Genomic DNA, 26,702 nt, shown 5'->3' with positions numbered 1-26,702 from the left:
GCGAATACCTACATTTGGTGTGAAAGAAGGTACAAGGTTTCTCAGAGTTTTTGCTGCCAGTCGTACCCGTTGCAAAGGAAGTGCAAAGGTTTTGGCAAAGTTCCCTTTACTCAACCACACTGCTGTTTCTGTGAAATCCTGCACACAGAATTATACAAAACTGCAAAAAAAAATCATGAACCCAGCTCTGCATTCACAGCCAGGAAGGAAAGGCAAGACAAAGATGCTTAACCCGCAGATTTACTTGACTCACCTGCGTTTAACTTCTGTTTCTTTCTATCTTTGTTAAAATAAAAAATGCAATTATGTAAACATTGTGATCTGGTTTAATATATGATATCTTAAGTCAATTATTTTAATAAATCATGCAAGATGTTTTTATTCAGATTATTATTATACCAATGATAATTTTCCAGGATACATTTTTGGAGTCAAGTAAATGTAGAATATAAAAAAGTACATCCCCTGAAATAAGGCAGACAATTGAAAGACTGAAGTAAAATGCATCAAAACTGTGTTTGTGTGGAATGCTTTAGTAAATGTAGGCCTTCTTCCATCTCATAAATCAGATAACAGTTTATAAACACATACATATGGGCCAATACAGAGATCAGTATGCAGGTTGTGAACGACTTTGATCATGTACCAGCAGAGGTCATATATAATTCCTCATCCTGTCCTCTTGATCTGATTCTGTACAGATGTTATGTAACATGACAGCTGCTGCTGCTGCTGGTTTATCTCCTAATATGTCCCGGGTCAGTTTGTAAAAACTGCACTGTGTAATGAGCTGTCCGGTGAAGGTGCAGAAAGCCGATCTGAAGTCAGCTTTTAAAGGGGCTTTTTATCAGGGATGCTGCGGGAGGAGTTTCGTGCTTCCAGGAGTAGTCCTAAACTGCGCATGCGTCAAGGTGAACAGCCGATCCCAGGATCCCAGACGCAAGGCGAGATAGTTCGGTTTGGCCATTTCCGGTTTCGGTTCTAATGACATATGACAGAGGATGAAGTGGAGAAAAATGATAACTGCATTCAAAATAATAAGTAATTACTTAAGAGAAGGAAATAATTAGCCTATAAAATAATATAATTAAGTTATTAAATGTAAAAGTACTTATTTATTAGAGTTACCCGTTTCATTAATTAGGCCTGTTTACTGGGTAATAATGTTGTGTTTTTAGCATGTTAGCAGTATTTTAAAGTTGGTTAGTTGGTGGAAAATGCAATTATATGATTGGGCACTCATAGCAATTAATCGTATTTATTTACAGCTCATATTTTCTAAATGCAAAACATTAATATGCAAAAATAACTGGGACTCATAACTAAAGCTGTCAAAAGTACAGAGTAAAACGTAGTAGGCTTAGGGATCGGAAGAAGCCTATGAACACAGCTGCAATGAAATAGAAATACTACAAAATAAACAGACACATTTACACTAATTCAGTCTCACACAAGGAGAAGGTAGCAAATTATAAAGCTTGTGTAGTGTGACCATCGACTGTACGAGTGTGACTTGGATACATTTGTACCTGTTCCGCGCCGACACCGCTGAGCTGAGCAGATGGTTGAATTTTGGTGTGAACCATCTTGCTGTTTAGTTGCATGTTGTATCTTTGACGATGACGAAAGGCCTCGGCTGCTTGCGTGACTTGTCGCGTACGTGACGCCGCACCACCTCTCTCCTCTCTCCTCCCTTTGTGCAGCTGACAAGCCCCTTCTCGACCAGGACAGGAACACACAGAGGTACGTTGTGTTTTAAAATTGAATTGCAACACAAATGCAGTTTAATGTACTGCTCTGTAGCTGGTGTCAGCCGGCGGACTCTGACCCCCTGGAGCTTTCTGTCTTATCCATTTTGTGAGCTGGGTGTAGTCGGCGTGCAGCAGAGATGCTAGGCCTGCTGCTGTTTGCATCCAAAGCTAGCTAGCTGGCTAATGTGTTGCGGTGCGGTCATTTGACAGAACAGGAGCCAGTTGTCAGCAGTTGTTCAGGCAGCTATAACAAAAGAAGAAAAGCTATCTTACGGTTTATTGACACGATACAGGCTCACTTCTGGTCAACATGCCATGAAGTTACTCACTGGAGACACTTAACTGGAGACACTTGCCCGCTGGCCACCTTGATAGCTAGCTAATGCTAATCTGTTAGCAGATGAGGACAGTGAGATGTTGCCTGCATAATCACTTTGTGTGAGTAAAGTGTTGTTTCTCTCTAGACAGAGACTACACTTTTTTAAATCAACTGTAGGTTTGTGTCTCAGCTGAAATTCACTGAATTACACTTCAACTAACTTAAGTGGTGCTGAAGGGCAGTGCTGCATCCTTTAACGGAGTGGCTAGGTCAAGTGTACTTAATCATTTCAGGAGTGGTCCTCATCATGCCATGGGATTCATATATCCTTATCTGTGAAATTGTTTGATGAAGTTGTAGATTTATTCATAAATTAAGTCATTGAGGTTTACCCCATGGAACCTCAATGAGTATCACATATACAGCGTTGTCCTCTACGGCCTCTAAGGTTTCTGCCTGTAGCCATGTGTGGAAGCCACACAACTACTAGGGGGGAGGGGGGGGGGGGGTTGGTGTCTTGGCACAGCGTGAATAGTGGACATGCCATCTGTGTACGTGTTAACGGGCATTGCAGATTCCTGACATTAGTCCACTTCCAGGCCAAGTGCAGGGGGGGGGGGGCGGCGGCGGACGACTGACATGTGTTATGTCATAGCTAATGTCTCTGTTATTTAGGAGTTTGATATGCGGGGTCGAAGAAGCATCTGGGGTAGGGCTGCAGGATTATATTAGAATGGACAATAGCGTAGTTGAATTTTACCATATTGATATATTGGAGAGTAGTCACTTCTGATGCTTGTATATTCTAAATACACAGGTGCACTTTATGGTTTCCTCTAATAGATCAGTGTTGACTAAATATCTTGTGAAGTCATATCTTCAAAGTGTCAAACCTAATTTATTTTAGTTAACAAGTACAATTTCAGTTTTGTTCCATAATTATACTCATAATCATCTATCCAAGAGCTCATTTGATGAATTGCTATTTATTTTCGTAACATGATGACAGTTCAAATTTGAGAGTGCAAGTTTTCTTTCGAATCTTTCATAACTTACTCAAAGAATGTCAAATGTCGTGTCAATCCTCATCACGCTCTAAACTGTCTCCCACACATCCAATGGGATGCAATACCTTCAGTATGAGTCATATAACAATTTGAGGACAAGGGTGGGGTTGCTGAGAAAGGGCGGGACTCCCTTTAGACTGGGTTAAACTTTGGTGTACATTTAACAAAAACATTGTGTTTAAGACCTTTTCATTTTATTGGGTGCAAATAAAAAAACAAAAAGATTCCTCAAATAGTTTTTTGGTAATGTTTACATTCAGTAACAGTTATTAAAGTACTTTTAAATGACTTATTTTTTTGCTATCAATTTGCACATGTTTGTTCTCAATAGGCCTGCGTGACAACTCCGCCTTGATAACTATTGGTGATATTGAAAAATGGAGCCTACATCTATCCACTAAACATAATGATGAAATACACATGTTTTGCACAACTGGATATCCAGGAAGAGGAAGGACAAAGAAGTTCAAACATGCTGTACGGGACCATTAGCTTAGTGGAAAAAAGAATGTGCACAGGGGAGGGGAACAAAAAACTCACTGACAAATGTAAAAAAAAAATGGATATTAGCTAAGGTGGCAAAATGTGACCCCTGCAAACAAACTCGCCTCTGTACTGAAAAACGCACGACAGTCTTTCTTCTCTGACATCATTACCAAAAACAATGCACGTGCCTTGTTTGCTACCGTCGACAGACTAACTAACCCCCCAGTGTCAGTAGCCTCTGAATTTCTATCCACCAGGGCGTGCAATGATTTTGCCTCCTTTTTCACTGACAAAATACAGAAAATCAGACAAGCAGTCAGTGCCTCTGCATCAGGTACAGAAAATGTGTTGTCCCTATGTCCACCTAATAACAATTCAAACACCATGACACAATTCCATCAGATTAATGATAAAAACCTAGAGGACATTATTCAACTTCTGAAATCCTCCTCCTGCTGCCTTGATATTATTCCAACAGGATTTTTCAAAGATGTTTTTTGTTGCATGGCCTCAGATCTACTTCATATAGTAAACACATCTCTTCACTCAGGTATTTTTCCACAGGCCCTGAAAACTGCAGTCATTAAACCGCTCTTAAAAAAGAATAATCTAGATGCTTCAGTAATGAACAATTACAGGCCCATATCAAACCTGCCATTTCTAGGTAAGATCATTGAAAAAGTTGTTTTTCAACAGTTGACTAATTTCTTGCATTTAAATAGTTGTTTCAATGTGTTCCAGTCAGGCTTTCGTCCAAACCACAGCACTGAGACTGCTCTTGTAAAGGTCTTCCATGACATCCACTTAAACACAGACAGTGGCAGAACCTCAGTGTTAGTAGTATTAGATCTCAGTGCTGCGTTTGACACTGTTGACCACAACATATTACTCGACCGACTAGAAAACTGGGTGGGACTTTCGAAAACAGTTCTAAATTGGTTTGAATCCTACTTAAAGGACAGAAACAACTTTGTTTCTATAGGTAAATACTAGGGCTGTCAAGTTAACGCGTTAATAACGCGTTAACGCAAAAAAAAAATTAACGCCACTAATTATTTTAACGCAATTAACGCATGTGTATTTTTTTTCCTCGGCCGCCCCGTAGTTTCAGAGCGCATCGAGTTTAAAATACCATCTACAAACTGATGCTGACAGCCCCGCTCCTGCCGCCCGCTTGTGGCAGACCACACTTCCACGCTCACCGGCAGGCACCGACTGGCTATTGGGAGGACCGGGAGGGTGTGTGTATGTGTGGCCCGAGCGAGCGAGAGAGAGACCTTACGTGCATTGTTGTTGTTAGCATCTGGTGCTAGCTAGCTGCGCTAACGGATATAAGGAGCTGTTTAAATGAAAACAGAGGAGCGCTCTATCCACACAACTGCGCCGAGCACTTGACTTTATGCAGGAAGCCAGACAGTGGGACATTGTACGAAAAGTCAGCACACTCATGATTGCAGCGTCCAGGCAGCTCCCGTTCGAGCATATTCCTTGAGTTGCACATAGCTCCAACGATCCAACACACACACACACACACACACACACACACACACACACACACACACACACACACACACACACACACACACACACACACACACACACACACACACACACACACACACACACACACACACACACACACACACACACACACACACACACACACACACACACACACACACACACACACACACACACACACACACACACACACACACACACACACACACTTTGTATTGTATGAGAGAGGTTCCGGAGGTTCCAGGTTGAATTGAGGCGAATATTTGTAATGTTCAGAGGTTGTTGTGTTTAATATTCATGAGAATATTTGTCATTGTTCAAATGATAATAAACATTAGCATAAAGCATATTTGTCCACTCATATGTTGATAAGAGTATTCAAAACTTGAAAAATATTCCTCTAAGGTACATTTAGAACAGATCAAAAATGTGCGATTAATTTGCGATTTAATCGCGATTAAATATTTTAATCGACTGACAGCCCTAGTAAATACACATCTGAGTTGACAAATATGACATGTGGGGTACCTCAAGGCTCCATCTTGGGGCCTCTTCTCTTTAACATCTTCATGCTACCACTGGCTCAGATAATGAAAAACAACAAAATAAGTTACCATAGCTATGCGGATGACACACACATTTACGTAACAATTTCACCAGGAGACTATGCTCCATTGCAAGTGCATTGAACAAATCAATGACTGGATGTGTCAGAACTTTCTCCAATTAAACAAAGATAAAACTGAGGTAATGGTTTTTGGAGCCAATGCAGAACGTATATAAAAGTTAGCGCTGAGCTTCAGTCTGCAATGTTCAAAACAACAGATAAAGCCAGAAATCTAGGTGTAGTCATGGACTCTGACCTGAGTTTCAACAGTCACATTAAAACAGTTACTAAATCAGCCTACTATCACCTAAAGAATATATCTAGGATTAAAAGACTAATGTCACAGCAGGATTTGGAAAAACTTGTCCATGCTTTTATCTTCAGTAGACTGGACTACTGCAATGGTGTCTTCACAGGTCTCACTAAAAAATCTATTAGAAAGCTGCAGCTAATTCATAACACTGCTGCTCGAGTCCTCACTAACACTAAGAAAGTGGATCACATCACTCCTGTTCTGAAGTCTTTACACTGGCTTCCTGTGTGTCAAAGAATAGATTTCAAAATACTGCTGCTGGTTTATAAAGCACTGAATGGTTTAGGCCCAAAATACATTTCTGACCTCCTGCTAAATTATGAACCATCCAGATCTCTCAGGTCTTCAGGGACTGGTCAGCTTTCTGTCCCTAGAGTCATAACTAAACATGGTAAAGCAGCGTTCAGTTATTATGCTCCAAATATCTGGAACAAACTCCCTGAAAACTGCAGGTCCGCTGCAACTCTGACTACTTTTAAATCCAGACTAAAGACTTTTCTTTTTGCCACTGCTTTTAATTGAACTATTCACATCTTAAACTGCACTGTAACTTTTATCCTTGTATTTTCTCTTTTAATTTTAATTTTATTATCTTTTCTTTTTAATGACTGATTTTAACGGTGGGGTAGGTAAGTTTCAGAAACCGGCTCGAGATACACTTTTTGTTATATTCCATGGAATGCTCTTAACATCCCGATAGCAATGAATGCTGTTGATAAAAAAATCCAATCTGTTGAAGCCGTAATTCTGTAAAAAGTACAACTACCTGCCTGTCAGCCTTCCATCGGGGCACAAACTTATCTCGTGCCCTCATTGGTCATGTGCGCGTTCGTGTGTGTTGGAGGAGGGGCTCTATAAGGAAGTGGCAGATTTTCTCCGGTTGTGTATTTTCAAATTCTAGCGATCTCGAGCCGGTTTCTCAAACTTCCCTACCCCACCTTTAAAGGTGGGGTAGGGAAGTTTCAGAAACCGTATTGCTGAGTTCCTGTGTTGTGTGTGTGTGTGTGTGTGTGTGTAGCTCCTGTAAGCCTATAACCGTATGAGATTTGAACCTTTCATATCCATCAGTGACCTCCAGCTGCACCTGCCTTCCTCTTTCAGCAGCACTTTACTTGTGATCTGTTTCGGTGTCCTCTCTCTGTGCTAAAGCTGTAACACAGAGGGAAGAAAGACACACAGGGATGACATTTCTTTAGAGAGAATGTTTTCTTGTGTTTAGTCACAGCCTTGACCATCTTGTTTGTCCCTGCAGATAATGGCTGTACCTCCCACCTACGTTGACCTTGGAAAGTCTGCCAGGGACGTTTTCACCAAGGGATACGGTGAGCACTAAGCAGCCAACCATACTCACTTATTGCAGCAAAATGTACAGCAGTATCATATATATAAAGAAAAAAGAGGTTTGACACTCAATCAAGTGCTATTTTTATCTCTAAGTCAAGATGGTTTTTTATCACATGGTAGCTTCTTCTTTTAAGTTTTTCACTTCAGTGAAAAGGGTTGCTGTTAGAATCTTTTTCTAGTTTTAGTGCTTCATCTTTCTCTTAACCATCATCTTTTTATCCTCTCTGCCATTAGTATATGTATTTCTCTTTACTCAATACTCTCTCCTTCTCTCTTGTACTGTAAAGTAATCACAGAGATTGTTTTTGCAAGATTTGATGCAACACTTCCTCCTTCCTTAATCATTGTACAAATCCAGCTGCTGCATAATGTTAACAGCAATGCATTTGGATTCAAACCAGGTTCTCTACTGTGTATTCTGTCACTATATTTGCAGAGTATGCAGAGCCTCACCTTGAGTGAGTGGATGTGGGGTTTGTTTTGTGTTTACACAAATTAAAGCTGTACTCCAATGGTTACTAAATGATGTCAACTTAATAGCTTTGGCATTCCCAGACTCATTCTTATGTACCATGCAAGCTGACTTACTGCCATCTCCTTCACAGAAAGGCTTTCAAACTGAGAGCAGTTGTGAGGCTGATGAACATTTCATAGGGTAGAAACTGCAGGATGGACAGTGATGGCCGGGATGAGATATGAATGGTACCAGCCAGGCCAGAAAGTACATGAACGTGGAGATGTTCTGGGTCATGTAAAGTGTGCACGGTGGATCTATTGATGGCTGTAATGCTGGCTACGGGCAGGAGTGGGGCTTTAGGCTGGAGCCAGGGTCTGTTCAACCAGCCTTCTAGCTGTTGTTCTTAACTGACATTACTAATGTTCCAACAGAACCACATCAAATCAATCAGTTGCATACACATGACTCTAAATGCACTCTGGAGGAGCAGAAACGAATCAATAAGTTGATGTAATATGTTTAAATATCAAAAGGGTTTTTTATGATATGTATAAATAGAATCAGTTTCAGAATCCAGTCTATTGCTTAGTAGGTTTTCACATGCAAAGAATCATATTTTGGTTTTGCATCCAAATATTAAGAGATGTATAAATAGAAAGCTGCAAAATATACAGTAGAAGATGGGGGGGGGGGGGGGTGTTTTTGCAAAAATGTTTTTTTAATAAACCTGCTCCTCTACTATTGGATGTTAAATCTGTATTGTCATCATTAAATAATAATATGTTGTCTGTTTCAGGCTTTGGGGTCATCAAGTTGGACTTGAAAACAAAGTCTGAGAATGGACTGGTAAGTCGTATAGATGATCAGAGCGGCCACGTCACACTGCAGCTTGCTTAAGAGTCTCCGGGCTAATAATTAAGTCGCCCATCAGCTGATTTATTAAATGTTGCAAACACATTTTGGCATTGGCTTCCTGACTGATGATTTCAAAGATGCTGTGTCATCACAATCAAACATAATGTATGTCTTAGTTTACAAGTCAAATTGATTTCTTGATCTTGTAAATGCACCCCAAGGATTTGGGATCAAGTGTTTGTTCCATGATGTTGAAAGAAGTCAGTCATCAATTTATTACACTTTATTATAATGTATCTGGTTAGCGAACCTGTGTGTATGACTCTGACACCAACACTGTCCTCTGCAGGAGTTCACCAGCACAGGCTCTGCCAACACTGAGACCAGCAAGGTGGCTGGATCCCTGGAGACCAAGTACAAGTGGGCGGAGCACGGTCTGACCTTCACAGAGAAGTGGAACACCGACAACACCCTGGGGACCGAGATCACCATCGAAGACCAGGTGGGTGACCAGGATTATCTTCAATGTGATTTTGATTTGATATTGGGAGTTAAATCACTGAACTCTTTTCATGATCACTAGGGTCTGTCTCGCAAGTTGTGGGTGCCTTATGCCTTGTTGTATAATGGATTGTAGTTTCATCTCATGAGCAGTTTATTCCAAAGATGATTTTGACTAAACTGAACCTTTTTGCTCATCTCCACAGTTGGCCAAGGGTTTGAAGCTGACCTTTGATTCCTCCTTCTCGCCAAACACTGGGTAAGAAACACTACATCAGAACCATGGAAATGAGTTTCACTGAGAACACAGGAGTTCAGTGGAACAATGTTAAATATTCATTCGAGCTACAATTAATAGAAAATAATAACAAATCGCATAAAAAACATTTAGCCGTATGAGACGTTTTTATTTATTACAGCAAGTTGAGGTAGCAGTTTTTGTTTGTGATTGTCAAATTGCCTAATTTTACCTTTCTTTTGGTAATCATTTTGCTCTTTGCCAATGTGAACAGGCTGTAAGCATGTGTGCATTTTTAAGTCTTCATATAGTCTTAGAAATGTAATTTGAATGATGTAAGACGTATTAATACATTGCATCTTAACAAAGCGTACCTATTAATACAAATGAGATGCAAATAACCCTGTACCTAAAGACATTACCAAAGGGAAACCAGGAGCAAAGGGGTTTTCTGATGGACATTTCAGAACATACACACTATTAGTGCAGACATAGGCTTAGAAAAACATGGATTGTGATAGGGCTGCCGTCAATCAAAGATTTCCCTTGAATAACAGTAGTTCAGTTCAAGCATAGCAGTCGTTTAGAAAATGTTATGATTGTTAATAATATTATAAATGTTTTGGCTTCACAAAATGATTTCAGTTCCAAGGCTGAGAAAGCATATTATGAGTAACATCATGGTACATTGTACTACACATCAAATATAATATAAAACTGTAATAATGATCATTTGAAATATAAAATAAATGTTACATGTGTGTATCAGCGCACCACAGCGATCCGCCCATCAGGCAGTTGTAACGTGAAGTTGTAACGTGAAGTTGTAACGTGAAGTTGTAACGCCAACTAAATGACTAAACGAATGATAATTAAAAAAAAGTCAAGTGAAAATAAACTTTTTCGTTTATTTTTTAAATGTAAAGGAAATATAAATAACAAAAAGATAATACACGGCAAACAAAAACCAATTAAAATGAAATGATAGGGAAATATTAAATAAAATGTATCGTATATCACAAATATATATGTTGAACTATGAATCCTATAGTTAAAAAAAAGTCTAAATGAATGACTGACTATGACTTAACCACCATTTCTCTCTCCTGCCAGCAAGAAGAGTGGCAAGGTCACGACGGGCTACAAGTGCGACCACGTCAATCTCGGCTGCGACGTCAACTACGACATCAACGGGACAGCGGTCCACGGTGCAGCGGTGGTGGGGTATGAAGGATGGCTGGCCGGATACCAGATGACCTTTGAGGCCGGCAGGAACAAGATCACCCAGAGCAACTTCGCTGTCGGATTCAAGACGGACGAGTTCCAGCTGCACACGAATGTGTAAGAAAATAGAGGCAGCAGATCGTCTTTAGTTTGATAGCATACCTCCTTCCATTGATTGTACCATACAGAATACTTTTTTAATGTACTGCAGTGTGAGAAAAAGTTTTTAGAGAGTACTTGTCCATGGACAAGTGAGTTTGGCAATGTACTTGTCCGAATACATTTTTCACTTGTCCAGAATGGACAAAAATTGGGGTCACTGGAATCTTCTTCTTCGTCATCGTATTTTACATTTTCCCACGGTTTTTACGACACCGCTAACGTAAGTGAGCAGTAAGCTTTTAATGCATCACACATAGGGTTGGGTATCGTTTGGATTTTAACGATTCCGGTTCTGCTTTTCGATTCCGGTTATTTTTGGTTCTCGATTCCGGTTCTTTGAGAGGGAAAAAATAAGTCCCATGACAAACTGGGAGAAAAATATATTTATGAAAACATTAAGTCAAATCTGTATTCCTATTTACAAATCACTTCATACTGTTGAATTTCTTACGGTTATTGAATACAATTATATAAAAATACTCTCTGCATTGTTTAGTTAGTTCTAAGTGGTGCAGTTTGAGAATGTACAATTGGCCCAGTCTCCTCTGATGTTACACTGCAACCTGCTTGTGAGACAGAGTCCAACCACACATGTCCAACACATAGGACAAAACCTAATAATAATACATTATATGTATAGCCTATAGGCCTAGCGCTTTTCTACAACTCAAAGACACTTGCACGCTTACACATGTCCTGCAATACACATGCAGCAGTTGCCCAGCTGCTCACTGTTTGTAAAAGTAAATAAATAGTATTTTCATTTCAATAATGTACTTTCTATACCCTGCTTCATAAACAATACTGACATCCCTGTGCTCCTCCGAGTCTGGGGGTCCGGGGATGTGAGGACAGCGCGAGGACACAGACAGGGAGGCTGCTTCACTTCATAATAGAAATGGCGGACAATATTAACAACATTAACGCTTAATAACCTTCATTATGTGTTAGAGAAAGAACATAAGAAAGTTTGACAAAGATGAGGCTGTTAAATGGGCAGCGGATCTGCTGTGTGTAGAAAGAGAGAGAGAGAGAGAGAGAGAGACGCTGAGCGGCACCGTGCAGCGATCAGCTGATACGGAGCATAGAGAGAGCTGCAGTCCGCGGGGCTCGGCCTCGCCTCCTGTCCTCACAACTCTTATTAATCCCGCTACCGGACAATTGTTATTTGATCCTACTCGGAACAGAGTTTTGCTTCCCAACCCTGCCACTGTGCTACACTTCCCGCCGAGCTCCGCCCCTCCCCCGTCTAACTGTACAGAAAGCGGCGAGATGCATTTCCTTAGGAATCGACAAGCAGAACCGAAACTAACATTTCTAAACGAACAATGGCGGACACGGACAATTTGCGAATGAGTTCTGCCTTTTGTAAACTGAATGTATCAATAATTTGTCAATAAATCAGGCCGAAAAACGTCACTTGTCCGCCGGACAAGTCAATTGAAAGATCTACTTGTCCGATATTGTAAATAACACGTCCCGGACGGTGGGACGTGTACTTTTTCGCACACTGGTACTGGTAAACCAATGTGGATTTACCATACTTTATTATCATCTTATATCATTTGATGTAGTTCATGCTCATTTAAATTTGCCTTACTAAAACCACTTTTTCACACACTGTCAGCCCTCCTACTTGCAGCTAGCACCTATGTTAACGGATCAATCTAACAGCAATGTAGTTAACATTCATAAAAACACTTGTTTTGTTGATATTGTTAGAGAATTTGTACTTTTTAGGTCGATGACACCATCAATTGAGGTGCCAGACATGCATAGCTTTTGTTAACTAGTCCTCGCCGGGCTCGCTAACTTGTTGCTGGCTATGTGCCAGGTAACTGACTATTTTTATACCCAGGTGATGGGATTTACTATATTACATGTGAAGCAGAGTGAAAGGCTGGCAGGCAGAAAGGGCCTCAGTGAAGAGGCAGAGCGAGGTTGTCTGATAGTGACAGATACAGGGCACACTGTTAGTCTTGTTTCCTGCTGTGTCCAAGCCTGTTCAGTCTACAGCTGAAGTGATTATGTGGGGTCAGACAGAGTATAATGTAGGATTTACATCAGAGACGTCGAGCCCACCTCATGAGCTCTTTAACAAACATGGAACAACCAAGCAAGGAGTTCTACTTTCAGAGAAAAACAAACAAACCCATAATTCATCCCTTTTTATAGAGAAGAACATCATTGTTGGGGAAACATGATTTGTGTTGCTGCAACATTTATATATATATATATATATATATATATATATATATTTATTTATTTTAATCTGCTCGTCTTCCACAGAAATGATGGAACTGAGTTTGGAGGTTCCATCTACCAGAAAGTGAATGACCAGCTGGAGACAGCCGTCAACCTGGCCTGGACCGCCGGAAACAGCAACACCCGCTTTGGCATCGCTGCCAAATATCAGATCGACTCTGATGCATCCTTCTCTGTGAGTCCAGTGTAACCTGGAGTAGAAGTTGTGCTAGTGCTAATCGTCTGCTGTAGGATAACAATGTCACTTAATCCTAATCCCATTAGAAATGGCTGTTTTATTTTACTCGTCCTTCACAAGGAATTTGCCTCGATTTAAGACATTCTGAGTCCCTACAATATAAACCCTTAATAGTCATAATGTTTCCACCTCAAATAAGGATCAAATTATTTGCTCAGGCTCTTCCTAGCTGACCAATTTGGAAGGATGGATTGCAAATGTAATCCCGTATGCAACCAAGCCAATTAGTGTGAATGCTTGTTTGTGTATGTATTAAACAAAACACCTTGTGTTAGCATAATGATGAAGCAGCAAACTTTTGAAGGCATCACTTATTATTTACAATATATATTTTTCAAAACTGCTTGCCGGATTTAGCCAGCATTGATCTGTTAGTAACATGTGTGATTTAATCTGTTTCCCGCACAGGCTAAGGTGAACAACTCCAGCCTCGTGGGCCTGGGCTACACCCAGACTCTGAAGCCAGGTGAGTGCAAACTGTGTATTATTTAGGTTTAAGTTGGCTAAATGTCTTACAATACATGTTTCATCATTTACTCAATCAGGACAACACTGTGTAGCAAAAGATACCACGTAATTTAAAAAATAGATTCAAATCAAAATCTGTGCATTGAAGATTTGTGTGTGGATTATTCCATGTGTAGCTGCATTTTAGACATACACAAACTACACAATGATCAGATTAGGACTTCCTAGCAGATTTTTTGTGGCATTTCTTGATTAGCAAACTTAAAAATACTAAAGAATGTGTAATATTGCTCATATTATTTTGTTATTCTAAAAACACATCAGTTGGAAGAGTTTTGCACAATATTAAATCAAACCGAACTACACTTTCATAATGGTAAAAACATTACAGTGGAGGAATAAGTAGCAATAGGTTTATCCTTGTGTTTTTCTTTCTGCAGGCATCAAGCTGACACTCTCTGCTCTCCTTGACGGCAAGAACATCAACGCCGGTGGACACAAGCTTGGTCTCGGCCTCGAGTTCCAGGCATAGGAGGATGAGGCAGGCGACCTTGAAGTCCTCCCAGCACACACACGCGTTCCCCACCAAATAAATACATATTTTCAAATCCTGTATTGATTACCTAGCCTTCACAAAAACCCATGTGTCCCATAGACATGTTACAGCTGGAGGCACAAAAAAAGCATAAAGGTCAAATTGTTCCTATAACGATCTATCACTTTTAAAGGACCACTTAAAGGGAACAGTATATTTTGAAATAAAGAGCTGATTTCAGAACAAAACTACAACCATTTAACAGACACTTTTATCATGAATTGTGTTGTTTCCAAGGGGAAAGTAGCGTTGAGATCAGTCATGAGGACTTCACTTTGTCTTTCACTACATTCTTTCACAATGCTTTAAGTTGTGTGTCTCTGATTTCCAATGCAGATCTAATGGAAAGGGCAGTTGAGTAGCTACCCCACCTGATGGTGTCGTTGCATAGCACCATTTACACTCCTCGTTCAAAAGTTGTTGTGGTGAAATAACTGTTAAGCTTCCACACTTCTGCACTGGAGAGCTCTGATGTCTTTGTTGATATAATATAAAATGGGTTGGGTTAGTTGTCCTTGATGTAAGCAGCTGTGATTAGCTCTGAGACACTACACCCCAATATGGACATTCTGTGTTTTCATCTCACTTGTTTTTTGTGTCTGTGCGTTTGGTGTGAAACATGTCTTTTGTTACATATAGTAAAGAGAATATTATTTTATTGACAGTCTTGCATAGTTTTTTCCACCTGTGAAGTCTTAAGAAGTCAAAGACCTGTCAATTCTTCCTGGTTAGGGAAAGGAGGGAAACCAGTTACACTTCTCTGAGGGAGGAAGAAAGTAATAAATACAGTGCAGGAAGTTGTAGTCTTCCACAACTGGTTATGGGAATCATGTTTAGAGAAATTGACTGTATTGTCATTCCCTGAAATAAATAAAGAACATCTTGAACCGGATTGTGTTTGTTTTTTATTTTGCATTCTGTCAAGTTATGACCAACATGATGTGATGACTCATTCCGATACCAGGTTTATTTCTATGCTTTTGGAAAAATTAACTGGCAAATATAAAAAGTGTTTTGAAACTGCAGATTACTGTTTGTATGAACTGGGATCACAATGATTAGTTTGAATTCTTTCTACAGTGGCAACTGACACAAATTATTGTTATTGATTGATAACGTCTTATCTTTGTAGGGCGTCAGAGGAGGAAAAAGTACTTAGATATTATAGTAAAAGTAGAGATATATCACACATCCGATCACTTCTTCATTTCATTCTCTCTACCCCTTTCCAAACATAACAAACTAATCTCTTCTCATCCTGCACCTGTCCGCCGTAACCTCCGTTCCCTCTCCCCCTCTACCTTTGCCTCATCGGTGCTCTCAGCCCTCCCTTCCTCTGACTCGTTCCAATTGCTGCCTCCAAACTCTGCTGCAGAAACTCTCCTCTCCAGTCTCTCATCCTCTCTGGACTCTCTCTGTCCTCTCACATCTCGGCAGGCTCGTCAGTCCCCTCCTGCTCCCTGGCTAAATGATGCATTGTGTGCTAATAGAACCGTCCTTCGGGCAGCAGAGCGGAAATGGTGGAAATCCAAACACCGTGACGACCTCCTAACCTATCAGGCTCTCCTCTCCTCTTTCTCTGCTTCGATCTCTCAGGCAAAAAGCACTTTCTTTCAAGATAATATCCAATCTTCCTATTCCAATCCCAAAAAACTATTTTCCATCTTCTCCTCCCTCCTGGACCCCCCCAAAGCCCCTTCCCCCTCCTCACTTCTGTCAAGCGACTTTGTTAACCACTTTGAAAAAAAGGTTGATGATATTCGCTCCTCTTTTTCTGACTCACCTTTACTCACCGCTGGGTCACCAGACCCTCCTTTCACCCACACACTGACCTCCTTTTCCCCTCTCTCTCCAAGTGAGGTTCTTACCCTCATTACCTCTGCCCCCCCTACCACCTGTCCTCTGGACCCTATCCCTTCAAACCTCCTTCAGACTATCACTCCTGATATTCTACCGTTTCTCACCCATTTCATCAACACTTCTCTAACTTCTGGTCACTTTCCAAACAGTCTCAAGGAGGCAAGAGTAAACCCTCTCCTAAAGAAACCCACTCTCAACCCGTCAGATGTTATAAACTACAGGCCTGTCTCTCTCCTCCCGTTCCTGTCTAAAACACTTGAACGCGCTGTCTTTAGACAACTCTCCTGCTATCTCCATCAGAACAACCTTCTGGATCCGCACCAGTCTGGTTTCAAGGCAGGTCACTCCACAGAAACTGCCCTCCTGGCTGTCACTGAGGAACTGCACACTGCTAAAGCAGCCTCCCTCTCCTCTGTCATCATCCTTTTGGACCTGTCTGCTGCATTCGACACGGTGAATCATCAGATCCTCTTTCGCACTCTCCAAGAACTTGGAGTTTCAGGCTCTGCACTTTCCCTCCTCACCTCATACCTCAAAGACCGCACCTACAGGGTTACTTGGAGAGGGTCCGAGTCCGACCCTTGTCAATTAACTACAGGGGTCCCTCAGGGCTCTGTTCTTGGTCCCCTCCTCTTCTCCTTGTACACAAACTCGCTCGGATCAGTCATTAGCCCGCATGCTTTTTCATACCACTGCTACGCTGACGACACCCAATTAATTCTGTCCTTTCCCCGCTCAGAGACCCAGGTCGTCGCACGCATCTCTGCTTGTCTAGCTGACATCTCTCAGTGGATGTCTGATCAACACCTCAAGCTCAACATTGACAAGACTGAACTGCTTTTCCCAAGGATTGTCCCACTCTTGACCTAACAATCAACATTGGCACCTCTGTTGTTTCCCCGACTCAGACTGCAAGGAATCTGGGTGTGACCCTAGATAACAACCTGTCCTTCACTGCAAACATCGCTGCTACAACCCGCTGCTGCAGATACACGCTTTACAACATCAGGAGGATGCGTCCCCAGCTGACCCAGAAAGCGACGCAGGTTCTGGTCCAGGCTCTCGTCATCTCATGCCTAGACTACTGCAACTCCCTCCTGGCTGGTCTACCTGCATGTGCCATCCGACCTCTGCAGCTCATCCAGAATGCAGCTGCTCGCCTGGTCTTCAACCTTCCTAAATTCTCCCACACCACGCCGCTCCTCCGCTGCCTTCACTGGCTTCCGATAACTGCTAGAATCCACTTCAAGACAATGGTACTTGCGTACCATGCTGCGAATGGATCTGGCCCTTCCTACATCCAGGACATGGTTAAACCGTACACCCCAGCACGTGTACTCCGCTCTGCATCAACCAAACGGCTCGCTGCACCATCGCTGCGAAGGGGACCCAAGTTCCCATCAGCAAAAACACGTGGGTTTGCTATCCTGGCTCCAAAATGGTGGAATGAGCTCCCCATTGACATCAGGACAGCAGATAGCTTACACACCTGCCGGCGCAGACTGAAAACTCATCTCTTTCGACTCCACTTCGAGCGATAGAACTATTAACAAAGCACTTTACTAATAAAGGGCTGGCTTATCTAAAGCCAGTTGAGTAGCACTTGAAATGTTTTTGCTCTATGAAACCTGATGTACTTATATGATTCTGTTTTCTTCAAGTTTGTATTTTGTTGGTCGAACGCACTTATTGTAAGTCGCTTTGGATAAAAGCGTCAGCTAAATACAATGTAATGTAATGTAATGTAAAATACCAAAGTGTAGGAATAATTTTACTAGTAGCCTACAATTCCTGCAATCAGAAGTACAAATGTATCCGCTTCAAAATGTACCTACAGTTCCTAAAGTAAAAGTACTCATTATGCAGATTGGCCCATTTCCGAATAATATCTTATCTTTTGATTATAATTATTGACGCAATAAAGTGTAGCCTAATCAATGTTGTAAAGATTTTAACTTCTGTGTATGCTGCAGGATAGCTTGGGAATGTTACTCCAGGTGTAACTAAAGTTTTATTTATTTAGGCCTAAGTGTTGATTATATTTCACTTCATTATTCCAAATCTGAATAAATAATAGTTGTTATGGTATTTAAGTACAGGATTTGCATCTGAATTGTAGTGCGGGAGAAGTACAACGTAGCAAAAAATGTAAGTAGCCTACTCAAGTTAAGTAGCCTACAAGTATCTCAAAACTGTAGGCTACTTAGCTACAGTACATGAGTAGATCTACCTGGTTACTTTACACCTGCTGATGAATATTTGATCACGGCAACATTAGCTGATATGAAGACTCCACGATTTAATTTAATTACTTTATAATTTCTTGACATGATCAAGGATAAACACTGAGGCCATGACAGCTGATTATAAACATCAAGAAAACAGAACAAAATCACTCTCTCCCTGTCTAACATCACATCCCGCATCACGTGGCCATGCTAACCCCTCCTCCAGTTACTCACACATCAACATGGCGACGTGCAGAACGATGGGGCGAAGCAGGGGAAATATGTGTGCTCTTTCTCTGGTTATTTTCCTTCAGCTGTTAGTCAGTGGCTGCCTGTCAGCTCCGGTAAACAACAGCGACACGATGACAGGTATGTTACACTTGTTTGAAGTACTTGATAAGATGAATGCTGTATTTTAAAGTCAACCAACAGTGCTGCTAGTTAGCTAGCCACTGTCAACGTTACTGTAGCTAGTTTGCTAGTGCGTCATGCTAGCAACTATAGTGTCAAGTAAGAGGGACGATGACAGGCTTTCTGTATGTCCCAGAAAAGTCTTAAAACAGTATTTTTTTTCAATTCGAGTCCTTATTAAAGTATTACAGTTCTGTTCAATAATTATTTAGATAATATTAAGTTGTTTAAGGTTTTAAATGTGACTCCTTCGATTGAAAATACGTTCTGACGTCAATTTCAAACGGTTGAGACTTATTTATTCGTTTAAGTCGATGTGAAATGTGCATTAAGCTTTCTTATTTGGACTTAGTAATGTTTTACTAAGTTCATGAATCCTACAGAAACGTTACGGCCATAACAAACAAGTCATAACCAGAAAGAGGAAGTCATGACTCAATAACCAAACTTCCAGCTCGACAACATCACAAGCAACCATTCCTACCCAGTGTTGTAAAGCAACTAATTAGATGTACTCAAGTACTGTACTTAAGAACACATTATATTATAGGTATTTGTACTTTACCTGAGTACTTAAATTGTTTGCTACTCTGTACTTCTACTCCACTACAATTCAAGGGTAAATAGTGTACTTTTACTCCACTGCATTTATATAATATAATATTTTATTTAGTTACTTTGCACATTTGTATACATGATGTTAATGTATAATTAACACATACATCAGACTTTAGTTACACCTGGAGTAAATCCACAAGCTATCCTGCACTGCAGTATACAAAGTTATTAAAACTAGCTGCACCGTTATCATCTTTGATAACACTTTAATGATCAATAATTATAATCAAAACATATCAAATATATTATTCTGAAATGGGCCAATCTGCATTACGAGTACTTTTACTTTTGGTACTTAAAGTTTATTTAGAGGCTGATACTTGAGTAACATTAGGACTTTCACTTGTAACAGATCATTCCTACACTTTGGTACTTCTACTTTGATCCGAGTACTTCTTCCACCTCATATCGTAGGTAAAGGTTATATGTGTGGTGCCCTGCAGGGACACCTCTTAAGCACTTGTGATTTGTTAGTGGGTCCAGATGTCCTTTTCATATATCTGCGCTGTTAAGTAACACCTGTCACGCCATTACCACCACAGCTTATTAGACAACCCCTTTGAAGTCTACCATCAAGGAACTGGGACCATAGTAAAGGCTGTAACATGTCTCTCATTGCAGTCCCTGTCATACATTAATGAACTTTGACCAGGGCTACTACTAGCTTACATTTGTTGAGATAAAATCAGTGGTGCTGAATTGCTTGCCTGTGTTCTCTATTCTTTTCAAATGATGTACTATGAATGTGTTTATCCACATACACCTTAAGCATGTGATAGGCGAGTCATGCATTGATTGGTAATAGATTTGTTCAACAAGTCTTGTGATCTGACATTACTAATGGAACTATTTCCCATGAAACCTGGCATCCCTTCTTTATCTAACAGCAATATTGTTTGACAAAGGAAGGATGACCATTACTTGAACAGCCACAAGCTGCTAAATACTGTTTTAGTTGAAATACAAGCAACATTTATAGACTAAAGTTAACGGCTATATTCATTTTGAGCAACATCCATGTTCCAAGAGTGCAACTTTAAGCAAGACTGGAGGAAAATAACCCATTACTTGTCAATAAGAATTTAAATTTAAGGACATTTAACTGAAATATGAAGGCATGTTGTCGAGTGTGACTCAAGCAGCTCAAGGCTGCCTCTCCTACATGCTGTTTCATGCAGCACGGCCTATAACTGTTACCTTCACAAAGATCTCCTGTTCAGTGATTATTTATGCTGGCTATTGCCCATGTGTATGAATAGTCCCTTTCTTCTCCTGGGAACGTCTTACCCAGTGCTTCAAGTCCTCCAGTGTTCTCCTCCCGTCCCTTCCTAAGCAACAGCTCCTATTCCCACAGGATTAAATAATGTTGACACTTGTTGGTAAAACAGCGTCATTGATTCGGGAAAGCTGGCAAGATGCATGTCTCTGAGTTCAGCTCACACCTAGAAAAGGTAGTTGATAGATTCTTGAAAATGAAAGTACATTATTTTTGTATTATGAAACAGAAATGTCGTGTCTGCTGTTACACTGCAGTCTTAATAAACTAGTTAAACAGGTACTCCAACTACTCCTGATTTTCTGAGGCAGCACAAGGGTCACTGAGTATCAGAACAAGCTCCTTTTCACAGCCATAGCTGCCGGTGGTGTTGGCATTATTCATGTCTGTATTTGCATTAATTCTATTTTTAGAATTCTATGAAAGACCTTACTGTTATTGATTGATTGAGAGTAGTGGTGCACGATAATTATCGGTCCGATAATTATCGGTCCGATATTAGGAATTATGACGTCATCCCGATAAACCCGATAAAAGTATTAATAGCCCCGAAAATATACAATATATTTTTTGGGTAAGAAAAAAATACTGCGGTGTGGGTGGATTGGGATGAGGGGCGCTTGTTTTTCACTCAGCTCCTCCCGTTTTGCCAGTACTGTGGTATTAGTGGTTTAGGAAGAGGGGAGTTTTTCACAAATCCAGCGCTCCCTAACTCATGCTTGGCTGTGACGTAAATGATGTGCGGCCGTGAAGCCAGGACAGTAAACAAACATGTCGTCGGTAGTATGGGACTATTTCAAAGTTTCAGAGTTAGATAGTTCGCTTGCTATTTGTATTAACAAATGCAATGCAGAAGTTCCACGAGGAGGGAAAAAGGCAACAAGCTATAATACTTTCAACCTGATTAGTCACCTGAGACATCGCCATCGCTACGATGGTGTGTTAAAAGCGTACGAAGACGCCTGCGCTGCTAAACTAGTGGCGAATCCAAGGCCAGCTGCACAGTCAAAACTGTTCTTGGCTTTGTTTTGTTCATAGTAGTAATGCTCATGTCATTTGCTCACTACTAGTCTTTTTTTTTTTTACCACCAGGTGTGCAAAAACTACAGGTACATTTAATATATATATATTATATTATGGTATCGGTCTTGAGAAGCAGGAAGGTATCGGTTTAAAAAAAAACAATATCGTGCATCCCTAATTGAGTGTGGTTCTGGATCTGGATCTGGATTGATACTGAGCAGAACCCAGAGGTATCACGCTCAGTGGGGGATGGATGATCCCCGCTAAATGTCTCTTAAAATTTGCCGGAAGCACTCCACGGTTTCTGTGATGACAGCTTCTTCTGGTAGCAAGTTCCACTCTCTGATTGTTCTCGGAAAGAAGGAGTATTTAAGAGTGTCACTAGTTGAGAAAATGCGCTCCAAGTTCAAAGAGTTGGCTTTGCGGGTTGCACTTCTTCTAACTGGCTCTAGGTACATTGATGCATCAATGGCTGAGATGTTATGGACAATCTTGAAGAAGAGAACCAAACGAGTCAATCGCCGCCTTTCACTTAATTCCACCCAGTTCAAACGCTTGAGCATTTCTGTGACACTGCTGTCCCATTCATAATCTCCAAAAATGAATCTTGCACCTCTTCTTTGTACTGATTCCAGGGCATCACTGTCTTTATCAGTGTAGGGGTCCCAGACCGAGCTGGCGTGCTCTAGTTTAGAATGTACTAGGGCCACAAAAGCTGTCTCCTTCAGTTTCTGGGGACAGCGTTGCAGGTTCCGGCGTAGGAAGCCCAGCGAACGGTTTGCCTGTGTTACAAGCACATTCCCCAAGTGTTAGCCCATTCCTGAAGTCTAGTCAGGTCACCCTGTAGGTCTTCTTGGTCACTTCCATTTTTAATAGGCCAGTTGTCAGCAACTTTAGATTAAGTTGTATTTCTTCAAATGGGTTAGAACTGAAAACTCAGATTCATTTTGAGCTTAATAATTAATTGAACTTTATAGAGAACCCATCCTTCATTCAAAAATAAATATTTATTTGACTATGCAAACTAGAGCTGTAACGGTTCTCAGTCTGTTCTAGTTAATGTTCTATTGCTTTTAAGGAGAATGTAACTGACCTTTTTTTCTTGCATTGTTATTCCTTCGTTTCTAGCAGCAAAAAGCCAAGGGATTCAGCTCGGGAACACACAAAAAAATGAGTCTCCAAGTATTATCACTGTGGACAAGAAAGTAAATGACACTGTGCCTTCACCATCTCAACCGAGTGTAGTGGCTGCCACAGAATCAAAGAAGCCTGCAACACCCGCTGGCAGTGACTCCGCAGCAGCAGCAGCAGCAGCAGCGGCTCCTAAAAACAGTTCCACAACAACAGCAGCAGCAGCAGCAGCAGCAGCAGCAGCAGCAGCAGCGGCTCCTAAAAACAGCTCCGCAGCACCACCAGCAGCGGCTCCTAAAAACAGCTCCACAACAGCAGCAGCAGCGGCTCCTAAAAACAGCTCCGCAGCGGCAGCGGCAGCAGCAGCGGCAGCAGCAGCGGCAGCGGCTCCTAAAAACAGCTCCACAACAGCCATTGGACCAAAAGTCACGGAGAAGGAGCATGACGAAACGGCTCCAGATCCAGTCACCATTATTGAAACCTCTAATAATCCTCTGCTGCCAGAACCAGTAATAGAGGAAGTTACAAACAGTCAACAGACAGAAAACCAGTCAACAGACAAACATGCTGTTGCTGAAACTACCACAACTGCTATTCCCGAAGTATCCACCGCCTGTGTCACAACCCCTGAATCAGCCAATCCTGTTACGGAAGCTCCGGTTTCCGACTACAAATCCTCCATCGCTCTGAACCCGTCCACGGAGCAGGAACCTGATCTAGACCTGCAGCCGACCACTGACGGAGGACCCGCACGCCACATCGATCTGGATAATTACCCCGAGGAGGAAGACGAGGACGATGACGCTACCTACAACGACGTTTATGAAAACAACAGCATGGATATGGCCAAAGGGGAGCCGGTGAGCAGGCTGCAGCCCGAGGACATGGAGGTGACGCGCTACAAGGGAGCAGACAGCTACAACACCGAGGACGAGGACTCCCACTTCTTCTTTCATCTGGTCATCCTGGCTTTCCTGGTGGCCATCGTCTACATCACTTATCACAACAAGAGGAAGGTGAGTGTTGACATGACAACAGCCGACGACTCCTCTAGATGTAGAGGCCAGAAGTGATGCTGCCATGCGTATTGTTTGAACAGAGCTGATATCCTTTTAGCCTTTATCCTCTGTAAGTTCCAAAGGTGATATTGTACCATACACGTTAACTATAGATATCAATTGACAGGCAGCACATTCATCATCAACTCATTTGATAGCAGCTTGCCAAATCTAAGGTTTAGCTTTTTTTTTTTTTTTTCAAACGTAATTGTTTTTGAATATTTTGAAGCCGTCTCATAAACAGAGTGCACTGGGACTGTGCGCTAGACACTTTTCACAACTTATTTTTGGGCATATTATGGTCTAAACACTTCATTAATTGAAAAAAAACCCAGTAGTTTGATTAAAAAAACATCAGTTATTTATTTAAAATTGTAATGCCCTTCTTATTTTCCTTTCATGATAACACATTGTTTGAGCAACTGCACCACCTCACATAATAAAATAAATGCTTTTCAATGTAACAAAAACAACCAGATATCTTCAGCTGAGACAAGTTTGATATTCTATATTATGCTGGCCTCATGTACTTAGAGTTTAACAGCTGAATTAAAGATCCTCATTATGCAGTCTCTCGTCTGTCCTGCTCGCCTTTTAACCAAGAAAAACCTTCACTTGATCAGCCCTACGTCTATCAGATGAACTTGATTTCCTTGTTCATTCTTTCTCCCGCTGTCAGATCTACCTCCTGGCTCAGAGCCGGCGCTGGAAGGACGGTTTGTGTTCCCGCAACACGGTGGAGTATCACCGTCTGGACCAGAACGTCAACGAGGCCATGCCGTCCCTCAAGATGACCCGCGACTACGTGTTCTGATCCGGGTTCATGAGAACAGTTTGTTGAGAGCTGCACAGAGCCAGTTGGCCTTCCTGCCTCTCCGGCCGCGATGATGAGATCCCGTTGTCATGGAGACTGAGCGATACTTTCTGTTGCTTTACAGGCCAACTGGAGAGCACTGTGTCTTTGGGATAGATTATGTTTGTTCATGACTTTTCTGTTGTCAGCATAGAGATATTTTCACTGTTTATCTTTTATTATTATTTGATACATTAGTATTTGTAATTATTTTCTTAATTATGGCTTTTTGGGATTTGCTATTTTGGTTTATTAGGTGTTTTAGTTGTCTTTTGGGAGTTTTTCAGCCTTATTGTCCCTCTACACCTGTTTTGTTTTCCTTCTTGCATATTGTCTTAATATGTTTAATACTCACTAATAAGAGAAACGTAGGTCATATTATAAAGCTTCATTCATTAACAGTTGATTATTTACCCCAAAGATTAATTAGGGATTTCTGTATTAGCAGTTAGCCACAATATCAATCTAGGAGAAACGCATAAAACACAGTCCTTCCAAAATCTTACTGTAAGAACATTACTGTAAACTATTAAGGAACAATGAAAATAAGTTGTGTATCATGTAGAAGGAGTTTGATTATTATTTCATAAAGAAATCATACATTCACTGACATTTAAAATATAGTACACATTTATTTTCAACTGTTTAACCATCAGCTGTTTCCTGTTGCACCTTTGCAAACAAATCCATAATAGCCTTTTCATTTTGATTTCACATTATATATGGGACGTAACATCTCTATTATATGTTGGGACATGACGCTGCACATTAGGGAGGATGACTCTTCAGGTGGGGGGGACTGTCGATCTGCTTAAGCCATTTAATGAAGATGGATGGGGAATGTTGTTAAAATGGTTAGAATGTTCTCATCTCAAGTTTTTCCTTGTTCATCAATTTATATTTGTCTTGTCTACGGTACCTCTTTTACTGCCCAGATTTAGCTATGCATAAACCCTCGGGCTGTCCCCCTTTGTTTTATGACTTCGGTGAAGTCTCTATAAATCATTCATGGTCTTCATTGTGGCAAAATATAACGGCCATGTTTCCTCATGCTCACACAGAACTTTTCCTTTTCATTTACTTCCTGTCAGAGTACCGTTTGGTGCACTGCTATCTCTGTTCGCCAGATCTGTGTTGCTCGATGTTCACATGATTAAAAAATCACACAAAAAAAAAACAGACCATAACTTTATTTCGTATTCTTCACAGCCACATGTTTTTCTGACTGTTGCCGTCTCATGCCTTTAATTCATTGCCATAACTGCCACATGCATCCACATTGTTGTTTTAAAGCTCTTGTCACTTTTGCCAGTTTTCAGCAGTCAGTTCGTATTTAAAGGTTCAGAATGGTTTGAATTGTAATGCGATTTGCACTGTGCCGTTCAGTCATGAGCTCAAACATGAAGAGGGGGAGGGGTGTCCTGCGTAAAGGGGATGCATCAACACTGCTCTTGCAATCAACATGTAAAATCTCCTTTTTTGTCAATAAAGCACAAATTGTGTAGAGTCCTCTCTGTCTTTAACTTTTTTTTGTGATTGTTGATTTCATGATTGATCTCTTCATGTGATTAATTTAAAACACAGATTGAAAGAGTATTTCAATCATAGAGCATTCTGTTATCTTGCTCTTTGTCCAGTGCATGTCCTATAAGTCAACACATCACTAACTAGAGAATCACTTTGATCTCATATAATCGTATTAAGCTCAGAAGTTGTGTACTCTTTTTTTACTCTGACAATAACAGTCCAAGATCAGAATGTATGGTTGAAAGCTATGATATACAGTATGTATTCATAGGCTTAAAGCTGAGAGGGTGTTCAGATGATAACATA

General features: G+C 40.9%; 2 protein-coding genes across 3 annotated transcripts; both read left to right on the top strand.

The window, feature by feature from the left end:
• Positions 1–1,634: 1,634 nt before the first annotated feature.
• On the top strand, positions 1,635–15,303 carry vdac1 (voltage-dependent anion channel 1). The gene is made up of 9 exons (XM_034099349.2): positions 1,635–1,743; positions 7,317–7,386; positions 8,662–8,711; positions 9,070–9,222; positions 9,428–9,480; positions 10,573–10,800; positions 13,135–13,285; positions 13,757–13,814; positions 14,257–15,303. The coding sequence occupies exons 2-9, from the start codon at positions 7,320–7,322 to the stop codon at positions 14,346–14,348; spliced, it is 852 nt and encodes a 283-aa protein (XP_033955240.1). The 5' UTR covers positions 1,635–1,743; positions 7,317–7,319; the 3' UTR covers positions 14,349–15,303.
• A 3,392-nt stretch (positions 15,304–18,695) lies between these two features.
• On the top strand, positions 18,696–26,378 carry c14h5orf15 (chromosome 14 C5orf15 homolog). Of its 2 annotated transcripts, none has more exons than XM_034098937.2 (3): positions 18,696–18,868; positions 22,959–23,974; positions 24,696–26,378. In XM_034098937.2, the coding sequence occupies exons 1-3, from the start codon at positions 18,742–18,744 to the stop codon at positions 24,828–24,830; spliced, it is 1,278 nt and encodes a 425-aa protein (XP_033954828.1). In that variant the 5' UTR covers positions 18,696–18,741; the 3' UTR covers positions 24,831–26,378. The 2 variants fall into 2 exon arrangements, with proteins under 2 accessions (XP_033954828.1, XP_033954827.1); XM_034098936.2 differs by having other exon boundaries at positions 22,956–23,974.
• The last annotated feature ends 324 nt before the right edge of the window (positions 26,379–26,702 follow it).

Source organism: Pseudochaenichthys georgianus, chromosome 14 (assembly GCF_902827115.2).
Source record: "Pseudochaenichthys georgianus chromosome 14, fPseGeo1.2, whole genome shotgun sequence".
Classification (NCBI taxonomy): Eukaryota; Metazoa; Chordata; class Actinopteri; order Perciformes; family Channichthyidae; genus Pseudochaenichthys; species Pseudochaenichthys georgianus.
The sequence above is the reverse complement of the archived record's forward strand: the minus strand, read 5'-3'. Positions and strand labels throughout refer to the sequence as shown.